This window comes from Petaurus breviceps, unplaced genomic scaffold (genome assembly GCF_028583685.1).
Source record: "Petaurus breviceps papuanus isolate PSGF00001 unplaced genomic scaffold, PetGlider_PUasm1.0 37, whole genome shotgun sequence".
NCBI classification, from domain to species: Eukaryota; Metazoa; Chordata; class Mammalia; order Diprotodontia; family Petauridae; genus Petaurus; species Petaurus breviceps.
Window position 1 is genome coordinate 65,142,043 of NW_027186296.1, and position 11,308 is coordinate 65,153,350.

The window sequence follows — 11,308 nt, forward strand, 5'->3', positions numbered from 1 at the left end:
CAAGGAAGGATTTGAGCCCAATTCATGTTATACTATTTAGCTTATTCAAAATGCACATATTGAAGTATTCACTAGCTATTTTCTAAATTGTTTTAGTTATTTATGTCTGTATCTTCTCCCTCTACCAGACTATTAAGGGCATTATCCTACCCAATCCTTAAGGTTAAGGATCACTGGGTATTTAAACTTTTTGTTGGTGGTGGGGCTTTATTTGTAAAAGGTGCTAAGTAAATGTTTGTTAGATGGGATTGGATTGAATGGAACAGAAGCCCCTGATGTCTAAAGGAATATAATTCTAGTTATGTGGGTCAAATTTTCCATTGCTGCAGTTAAAACCATGATTTACTTATAAGCAGCCAAGGAGGTGTAAGTGGCTACACTTTAGGACTGCACTGCCATACTGCCCCCTCCTGGGACTTTCTCTCAAGTCCTTCTTTCCTCTACAAGCTCTTGTAAAGAAAGTAACTTCTGCAGTGGTTGATGAATAAGCAAATAGTGACATCTACTGGAAGGTAGTTCTACAAAGAAAATGTTCCTAAAAAGTTCTAAAAGCTAAATTCTATTTCACATTTGACTTAATTATAATTTATGAGACAATGGGGGCTCTGGCTTTGTAATAGGTGAACCTAGATTCAATTCATGACCCTGACTACCTATGTGACCTCAGCCCAGTTACTTAAATCTCCCTGAGCCTCAGTTTCCCCAACTATAAAATGAGGGAGGAGGACTATATGGCCCTTCCAACATTAGATCTATGATCTTATACTTGATTGATCTTCATTTAACAGTAAATCCTAAGACTTTAATTTCAAGTTTTCCTCCTTCCTCCTTTCCTCAGCTTCCGTGAAGTTGTGGTTATTGTTGTTGAATTGTTTCAGTCATGTCCAACTCTTCATAACCTCATTTGGGGTTTTCTTGGCAAAGATGCTAGAGTGATTTGCCATTTCCTTCTCCAAATAATGTTACAGATGAGGAAACTGAGGCAAACAGGATTGCATCTTGCCCAGGGTCACACAGCTAGTAAGTGTCCGAGGCCAGATTTGAACTCACATCTTCCTGACTCTAGGCCCAGAGCTTTATCCATTGTCCCCCCTAGCTTCCCTTCTAGATAGGCCTCAGTTTCCTCCCCTGTAAATGATAAGTTCTCTAAGGTCACTTCCATCTCAAAATTATATGATTCTAAATTAACTTAAACACATACATGGTTAATATTTGGAGCAAAGGGATGGGATAGAATGGGAGTATCTGCTCTGTGAGAATGGTTTGGAAGCATGTTTAACTAGGAGAAGTTCTAAGAGGGGAGCATTAAATATGCTTTCAAATATTTCAAGGGTTGCTAAATGGAAGAGAAATCTGTTTTATTCTGCCCATGGGGCAGAACTAGCAGCAGAAGGTAGAAGTTGAAAAGCAGCAGATTTAGGTTTGAGGTAAGAAAACAAGAGCTATCCCAATATGAAATGGGCTGCCTAGGGAAGATGGAGGGTCTCTTCACAGAAGGTCTTCAAGCAATGGCTAAATAGCCATTTACATAGCTAGATAGCCAGCTCCAATGAGTGGAACTTGGAAGTGACACAGAGGGAATTCTAGTTCAGCTTACAGGTTGGATCAGATGGTCTGCAAAGTCCCTACAAACTATGAAATTCATGAATTCTTCTGTAATTGGAGACTGTCTTCAGCTACCTCTCACTCACCCGTTTTCTAAGTTCTAGTCAGTTTCTCTTAGGTCTCATAGCTCCATTGACTATGGACAATCTCTTCTGTCCATTTTCCTGAGTGCTGAGTGTTGGGGAGTTTCTATGGCTTCTGTGTGTATCTGGATTCCATCCCTCCCTCTGAAATGGACCCATGAATTCTTTGTAAATCTGATCCTGTTAGCTTCCAAGAGAAAAAGCAAGGTTCCTGTATTAGAAATTGGGGAAGGAATAAAAGAAGCAAGGATGATTGGTCAACTCATTCTCTTGGAGTCTCAATTTCATCCTCGGTAAAATGTAAATGAAAAATATCACTTAAAAGAAACTAAACACTGAATAACTGAAAAAAAATGGTCATTCTAGAAAAGAAATAATGAAATATACCTTTCCCCTCTTGGAAGAGAAGCGACAGACTATGAGGGCAAAAAGTTAGATGCATTGTTAGACATGGTCACTGTCTTTTTGGTTGCTTTTGCTTACCTGCTTTTTGTTGTTGCTGCTGTTGTTACAGAAGAGGTTTATTGTTGATATATACAAAAAAGACCATTAAGTAAGGACAAAGGACATCACTGAAATTTATTTTTTAATGAAATGGTGTCTATCTGTGAAAGGTTAGAGGTCATTGAGACTAATCACTGTCATGAAGAAAAGAGCTTTCTCACTGCAGCAAAACCAATTTAAAAAAACATTTATTATTAAGTTCCTGATACGTGGGAAGCACTGAGCTGTCCTATGATTATTTTTTATATCTTACCTTTAATGGGGTTTTGTTTTTGTTTTGTTTTTACATAGTCTCACTCTTCTAAAGATTTTGTGAGACCAAGAGTCACTGGAAATAATATTTCCTTTAACTAGGGGATGGTTCCTTAGTCTTAAGGCATTATAATTACAACTAGCATGAATAGAGCCCTTTTTAAGATTTGCCAAGTACTTCACAAATATTACCTCATTTGGTCTTCACAACAACCCTAAGAGGAAGGTGCTATTACTATTCTCATTTTACAGATGAGAATATTGAAGCAGACATAAGTGACTTGTCTAGTATAACATAGTGAGTATCTGAGGTCAAATTTGAACTCAGGTCTTCCTGACTTGAGGTCCAATGTTGTATCTATTATATAACATCTGGCTTTAGAGTATAACCTTCCTAGAAGGTCTTCCCTGGGGTCTCTGTGTCCTCCCTTGGAGTCACTCAATGCTAACCACCCAAATTCTGGGTTTCTTTGTTTTTAATCTATTCCAGGTAAATTATGACCACTTTACTCTTAGTGTTGTTGAGTTTTCGAGTCATCACTGCAGCCATCTCTGTGGAAGTTTCAGGTAAGGGCTCCAACATTTCTGAACTCCCTAAGTAGTGATTGCTTCCCCTAAGGTACTCCAGAGGCTTGATTGAGGGGCCTATAGATTCTCAAAGACTATGTCAGCAGAGAGTCAGCTGTGGCAGGACTTATCCAGATGGAAAGACTCCAAGTATGAACCTGTTATATGTCTTTCATAGAAAGATGAGCCAGTCTAGCAAAATTCAGAGAGCATCAGCCCAAGGCAGGCCAGCAGGTGATCTCTGAGGTTTATTTATTTTAACTCTAAGAGTCTATGATATCATCATAAAACCTCATTGGATTATCTAACATCCAGGCAAAACCAAACTTTACTACTCAGAGTAAATCACTGTCATAAACCCTTTCCTTGACATTAGGAGGGAGTGTTAATCACTTCCTGGACATTGTATTAGTCTTCAGTTCTTTCATAAGAAATGATATTCAGAGTCAGAGGAGCAGTGGTTTTTCACCATCTAAGGCACTGGGGCCCACCCATCTCAAGTACCTTGCCATGTGTCCCATGATCTGGGACCCTCATGCACCACCTATCCCTCCTTCTTCCTATATCTTGTTCTTGCTTAGGGAGCACTAATTAAGTCAAAACTACCGTAGTACTGCTGGACAGAGCATGAAAATGTACTATCCTCTGACTCCATTCATAATCCCTGACCAATTAAGCCAAAACTCCCTTCCCTTGCTATCACTACCTTATCTGTATTGTATCCCCCTAAACTCTTTGAGGGCAAGGACCTCTCAATTTGTATTTATATCCCCAGAATCTAGTACAATGTCTACCACAAAGTAGGTACTTGGTAATGTTGATTGGTTGATTGATTGGTCTCTCAATTAGCAATTACCATTCATGCCTTTTGCCTCAGAAAGTTAAGAATGTAATCCAAATATCCTTGATTTCTCCCCCAAATTTCTTAAACTGCTTTACATTTTCAGTATGGCATATATAGCCTCAAAATTTTTTCTAGTTCTACCATTCATTGTTCAAAATTTAATTTATCTGCAAACTACCTTCTGTAAGCAATAAGGAATGTTTCTAGTGTCCTAGGATTTGGTGAATAAATCTGTGTTCATTTTATTGGCAATATTTATGATTCTGTGGTCTTTAATTTTATTTTCTTTCAGTCTCTGTCTTTCCAAAGCAAAGAGACCTAGTCTAATCTCCAATGTTTACATTTCCCTTCTCTAGATCTTTTTAAATTCTGTAATACCCAGAACTTCCCAGTGCCTTATCACAGAGAATTTGAAGAGGATGCCTCTCGGTTCAGTTGTAGAGTTGATAATAAGGGCATGAAATGGGACAATGCATTGGGCAATATGAACACACCAAGCTTTTGCCCTAGACTCAAAGACATTACCCCTGTCGGTGAATCTGAGGGGGTAGCTCCTCCTAATTTAGAATAACACAGTGCTTAAATGTTCTGAAGTTGTCAGTTTGTTCCTAGGGTGCTAATGGCCTGTCTCTCTCCCATTCTCTCCCTTTCTAGACCATGGTAACTCACTAAGTGTGAGCATTCCAGAACCTTCTCCCCTTCGTGTCCTCCTTGGGAACTCTCTCACCATCCCTTGCTATTTCATTGACCCTGTGCACCCTGTGACGACGGCCCCTTCCACACCCCCTCTCTCCCCCCGGATCAAATGGAGCCGCCTCTCAGAGGAAAAGGAGGTGGTCCTTTTGGTAGCTACTGAGGGGCGTGTGCGGATCAACAGTGCCTACCAGGACAAGATCTCACTGCCCAACTACCCTGCCATCCCCAGCGATGCTACGCTAGAGGTCAACAACCTTCGTTCCAATGACTCAGGCATCTACCGCTGTGAGGTGATGCATGGCATCGAGGACAGCCAGGCTACCCTGGAGGTCGTCGTGAAAGGTGAGGGCTCCCCTCCCTCCTCGCCATGGGAACCCTCTATCCCAACTCAGGTGGATTAGATTGGGAACTAAACTTGGAGTCAGGGAGGACCCGAGTTCAAATCTCACCTTAGACCTTGAACAAGTGATTTACTCTCTTTGTGTGCCACAGTTTCTTATATGTTGGAAACATGAGTGGGTTGGACTTCAAGGCCTTGAAGTCCCCGTCCAGCTCTAAAGCTATGATTCTATGGTCCATCTATGGTCCTAGGATACTTTCAAGATACCCTTTTCCTCCACATTTACTTCCTTAAGTATTCATGACCTGTCCTTCTTTGCCCAAAGGAAGAGATTTTATCCTCTGAAGTAACAATAATACCTCACATTTTATACTTTTAAAAATGCATGTATATGCATTTTCTTACTTATTTCCCAGAAGATACTGGGCAACATTACCATTTTGCAGATGGGGAGAGTAAGATCTGGTGGCTTAGCTAGGGTCACACAAGTTAATAGCGTGTTAGCAAGTAGTAGCAGAGTTGTGATTTAGTATACTGTCCCCTAATTCTTGGTCAGGGCATCTAGGTGGTACTATAGTGCACAGAGTGCAGGGCCTGGAGCCAGAAAGATTTATCTTCCTGAGTTCAAATCTGGCCTCAAACACTTACTCACTGTGTGACCCTGAGCAAGTCATTTAATCCTGTTTGCCTCAGTTTCCTTACCTGTAAAATGAGATGGAGAAGAGAATGATAAACTCCTCCAGTATCTTTCCTAAGAAAAACCCAAATGGGGCCACAAAGGAAAACCCTAATGGGGATATGACTAAACAGCAACAGCAATTCTTTGTCCAGCACTCTTTCTACTATGTCATGCTGCCCCACCTCCGGGGTAATCCCAGAAGTCACAGAAAGCAACTAAAGTTATATTACTTGTCTATTTTCTTTATGACACCAAAGAGAACACTGGGTCTCTCTTGGGCAACAACAATGCTTCTGGCACCAACCCACATCATCACCAGGTTTTGCCCAAAAGAAGACAGGTAGATAGGAAGTTCTGGGGAAGACAATCAATTCTATATCTTTCTCAAAAGATAATCCCAAATGGATAGTCATAGAGCAGAGAACCTGGGATCCCTGAGCTTGAATGTTAAAATATATATTCAAACCTGTATTTCAGTATTATTGGTTTCCTTTATAGTTCTATGTACTTTATTTTGTGTATTTAAAAATATTCTGAGATGGGATCCATTGGCTCCACCAGGCTGCTATAAAGGGATCCATGGCACAAAAAGAGGTTAGGAATCCCTGTCTTAGAGGAAAATCTTCAAATCCAAGGATAGCTAAGAAATCTATTGGGGCCACTTTTATTTTTCCAAGGGACTTTGAGAATCCTTTTCCCCAAAAAAGAGGTAGCATTTGAATATGATGTTAGCAAGGCATCAGGGATTCTGACTGACATTTTCATGTATGTGCATGTGTGTTTTCCAGGCATCGTGTTCCATTACAGAGCGATCTCTACCCGCTACACCCTGGATTTTGAGAAGGCACAGCAGGCTTGCATACAGAATAGCGCGGTCATTGCCACCCCTGAGCAGCTGCAGGCTGCCTATGACGATGGCTACCACCAGTGTGATGCTGGCTGGCTGGCTGATCAAACTGTCAGGTAGGTTTTCCGTGGCAGGATCAATACCAGAGGTATCAACACACAGCCCACAACTCTGCTGAATGTGGCCTGAGCCAGACTAAAGTATAATTGGGAAATATTTAACAAAATAAATAAAATGCAATAAAACATAGATAATATTGCATTTCAAAACAAGTCATGTGTGACCCACAAAGATCCTTATGTACATGTTTTGTTTTGTTTTTTTGGTTTGGGGGGGGTTTGCTTTTTTGGAGGAGGAAGTTAGGGCAATTGGGGTTAAGTGACTTGACCAAGGTCACATGGTTAGTAAGTTTTAAGTGTCTGAGGCCGGATTTGAACTCAGTCCTCTTGACTCCAGGGTCAGTGCTCTATTCACTGCGCCACCTAGCCACCCCTCCTTATGTACATGTTAATGGCCCCCATTTCTGTGGAGTTTGACACCACTGACCTAAATATCCATAGCCACAAATGATACATGTATATATAATCACAGGCAGGCTTTCTCCAGCCTGTAGCTGTCTTCTGTCTTCTGTCTTCTACACCCTCATTCTGTTTCTGTTAGATACCCTATCCACAGCCCCCGTGAGGGCTGCTATGGGGACAAGGATGAATTCCCTGGAGTAAGGACCTATGGCATCCGAGATACCAATGAGACCTATGATGTGTACTGCTTTGCAGAGGAGATGGAAGGTAAGTGTGTCCAGGTCCTAAAATCTCTATTTGTTCCAAAAGACATACCGCCACGGCCACAAAACAGATGGGCATTTACCCAGGGCTCTATGGATCTACCTACCCTGTGCTGTTCTTCCAGCAATGAAATGAAATGAGCAGTATCACCTACTCCCTCTTAAAACTTTGCCTAGTGTCCTACCATCCAGAGAATTCACCTATTCTGCTTTGTCGTCATACTGTACACTCCTGAATCAGGATTTTCTCCTGTCCCAGTAAATGGAGCTCTCAACTCCATCCCAACAAAGCTAGCTGCCCATTTTCCTTCTTATGCTTAGGGTACCCCTAAGCTCACTTCCTCAGCTGATGCCTTACTTAAACAGTATTAATTGTTTTAAGATCTATGTATGACTTTGGTATGAATTGGAATGGGGAAAAGGTAGTTTGGGAATAACTGCATAATTCACAGGCTTGGCTGGGAAAACGTGATAAGTTGTGGCTATAACCGAAGTGGATATGCCATTTGTATTCCCTCCTTCCTTTTACTAGCCTGTTCTTCCCCTTTTGTGGGGTACTCCTCCAAATTCCAACCCAGATCCACAGTACTCTCACATAGACCTCCTCTTGCCTTAGAGAAAAGAACTGATAAGCTTATAAGTTTATACTAGGGTGTCAGGCATTGCACAAACTGAATCTTATTTGGAAGAGTCCTCTTCCAAAGGTCATAATGGTCCAGCCCTTATTTACTATGTGACTCCCAGGAGAATTTCTATTTTAAAAGGAACCCAGGAATTCATTTGCAGGCCAGTGAAGGAGTCATATCTAGGCTGCTGAGCTTTCTTGCTACCCCTCATATCACACTGAATCTGCCCACAGATAAAGCCAACTTCTCTTTCAACCACCACTTTGTCATTTTAACTACTCTTCCTTTGAGTTTCTCCGTTTTCTTGATGTTAGCCTGTCCAAGAGATTGGAAATCAGAAGCCTTGAATCTATGGGAGCAGGCTATTTCGGGGATGGGTTGCTGGTCAGGGTTTGAGACTTTCAAAGACCTACTACTGAAATGAGAACCTAAGGAATGGATAAATAGGAGTCTGAGATTCTTAGCACCTCGGAAAACTGTGGTTTTAGGAATATGAGGAATTGGGAGAAAGAACCTGGAAAATTGAGACTTTAGGCACCTGGATAACCAGAGTTTTTGATAAGGTCACATTAGAAGAACAGAGGAAAATGCTCACATTAGTTGATATGTGCTTTCTAGGGGAAGTCTTTTATTCTACGTCCCCTGAGAAATTCACCTTCCAGGAGGCAGCAAATGAGTGTCGGCGCCTGGGTGCCCGGCTGGCAACCACAGGGCAGCTGTACCTAGCCTGGCAAAGTGGAATGGACATGTGCAGTGCTGGCTGGCTGGCTGACCGCAGTGTCCGATACCCCATCTCCAAGGCACGTCCTAATTGTGGGGGCAACCTCCTAGGGGTAAGGACTGTGTACCTGCATGCCAATCAGACGGGCTACCCGGATCCCTTATCCCGCTATGATGCCATCTGCTACACAGGTAGGTTTCCTGCAATTTCAGGGTTTGGGGTGGAGGACAGGGTATGTAACTCCTGGAGAGGAAGAAAAGAAAAGTGGCATAGGCTTAGTACCTGAATCAAATAACTGGCTTATACCTCCAATTTTCCTTCATACACACATGCCCGTCTACTTTGCATTGGGGAGAAAATCAGTAGACATGAATGTTAATTTGTTTTATTTATTTATTTATTTACTTTTAGTTTACGACATTCGGTTCCACAATCCCTTGAGTTCCAAATTTGCTCCCCCTCTCTCTCCCCCCCCCACCATGGTGGTATGCAGTCCGATATAGGTTTTACAAATACCTTCACATTAAACATTAGTCAAGCTGTAAAGAAGGATTATAACCAATGGAGTGAACAGTGAGAAAGAAGGAACAAAACACAAAAGAGAGAGAGCAAGTAGTTTGCTTCAATCTGCACAGGAATGTTAATTTCTATTTTGCCACTAATTTGTGGTATTGATTTAAACAAACCACTTGTCTTCTCTAGGCCTCAGTTTCCACATATGTAAAATGATAGTGTTGATCTAGAAGATCCTCTAAGGTACTTTACAATTTTACCATTCAGTGACTCTATGGTTCTCCCCTTAGACATCTCCTTATAGGGAGAAGGAATCAAAAATAAGTTCAGTTGTTAGCAAACATCCAGATAGGCAAAACTACAGGGAAGATAGATGGCACAGTGGATAGAGCACCTGTCCTGGAGTCAGGAAGATCTGAGTTCAAATTTGGCTTCAGACACTTGCTGACTGTATGGCCCAGAAATCGCTTAACCCTCTTTGCCACAGTAACAATATAAGGGGTAAAGAAACTCATGACCAGGCAAGGCTGCAGCTTCACCACATCTCCAAGCCTTGTCTATTCTCTCCCCTACAATCACTGACCTTTCACCACCAAATACAAGGCTGCTTGATCACACACACACACACACACACACACACACACACACCGCTTTGCCCTTATCTGCTTCTCTTAAATTTTCCAGAAAAAGAACCCACTTGATTCTCCTTTGTCCCACAGCCCTGAACCTGGAGCTGGCACCTCAGGACAATCTTCTGTGGGGCATCTGTGCTGCTTTTCACCTCTGCCTGCCAGGGACCCTATTGTTCTTACTGTAGTGATGACAGGCAATTCTCTCACCAGGATCCAACTCAGCTCCTCTTGTCGCAGTTCTGCCATAACAACACTGGGGGGCAGTGCAGACTAACTAGGGAAAAGCATCTTCAGTTTAAACAATTCCAACAGAAAGGGTATCGATCACCAAAGTTCAGAACTAGACCGTATTAACCGTTGAGTCCCCCAATGTTAGAGGAATACCCTGAATGGAGAAAAACCCAGATTTTTCTTTAGAGGGTTAAGGATGGAGCATTCTGACCTCAAGACACCAGCTATACTTCTCACTGTCAAACCAACACTTTCATCTGGAAGTGGTGCCCCACCCCTGCCTTCCTGACCCCCGCTAATGAAGGATACATACTAGAAAGCACCCAACCTTGTATAAAGACTTCTCATACACATCCATGTCACAGGGAATCACAGATGTATGTGGCTTTTTACATAGATTAGTTCCTTTGAACCTCATAACACCATACGATTTAGGTCCTACAGGGTTCCTTATTCCCATTTTACAGATGAGGAAACTGAGGCTCAGAGTGGTTAAATGATTTTCCCAGAATCACACAGATGGGAAGTACCAAAGGTAGGATTTGAGCCTTGTTCCTCCCAATGCCAAGTCGAGCATTCTATCCACTCAACCATGCCCCTGAAACCTAGGGAAAATTTTAGCCTATATCTCCTAGGCTTGACTCTAGGCTTCTATGTCCTATGATCCTGGTATTCACCAGTGTTTCCCCTCAATGCAGCGGCAAACAAGAGCGAAAGAAGAGTCTAGTGATATTACATTATTCCAAAGAGTGTTTGAGCATTTGTTCCATCACCCACAGATTAGCTCAATTTGGGGGGGAGGGTGCAATTAGCTCATTGTTGAATTTTATCTATACCTTGTTTCAAGTGGAAATCACCAGACAGAGAGATGAAAGACCTGAGTTCTAATTGAAGTTCCATCACTAAATAGCTATGTGACCATAGGCAAATCATTTGTTGGTAGGATAATTTTAATTGACATTAGCAATAGGACACAGGGACTGGGCCTGTAATATTCAGTGGTGCGTGGAGCTCCTAGATGAGTAACCTCCCAAGCAATGCGTGTTAGTGCCTTCTCTGTCACCTTATCCCTTGGTGCCATAGCGCAAAGAGGTTAACCATTCCCCCAGGGTCCCTGAAGCCATTGCTATCCGAAGCGAGACTTCAGCTCCAGGCTTTTGGTCTCCAGGGCCAGCTTTCTATACTATACAATGGCTGCCTCACTAACAAGAGTAACACAAAACAGGAATTCCTTGTATTTGTATAGTAATATTCAGTTTTAAGTTACTTTTACATGTATTGTCTCGTTTGATCCTCAAGACAGTTCTCTCACACATTTGGGGTCAGAGTTCTTGTCCCTCCTCTCTCTCTCTCTCTCTCTCTCTCTCTCTCTCTCTCTCTCTCT

General features: G+C 42.1%; 1 protein-coding gene across 1 annotated transcript in view; it reads left to right on the plus strand.

Annotated features, from left to right (window-relative positions):
• ACAN (aggrecan) overlaps positions 1–11,308 on the plus strand; it is an 85,041-nt gene that overhangs the window by 40,237 nt on the left and 33,496 nt on the right. The window contains 5 exon segments of the mRNA XM_069098565.1: positions 2,935–3,011; positions 4,510–4,893; positions 6,359–6,533; positions 7,078–7,205; positions 8,446–8,739. Coding sequence (XP_068954666.1) covers positions 2,942–3,011; positions 4,510–4,893; positions 6,359–6,533; positions 7,078–7,205; positions 8,446–8,739 — 1,051 coding nt within the window. The 5' untranslated portion in view covers positions 2,935–2,941.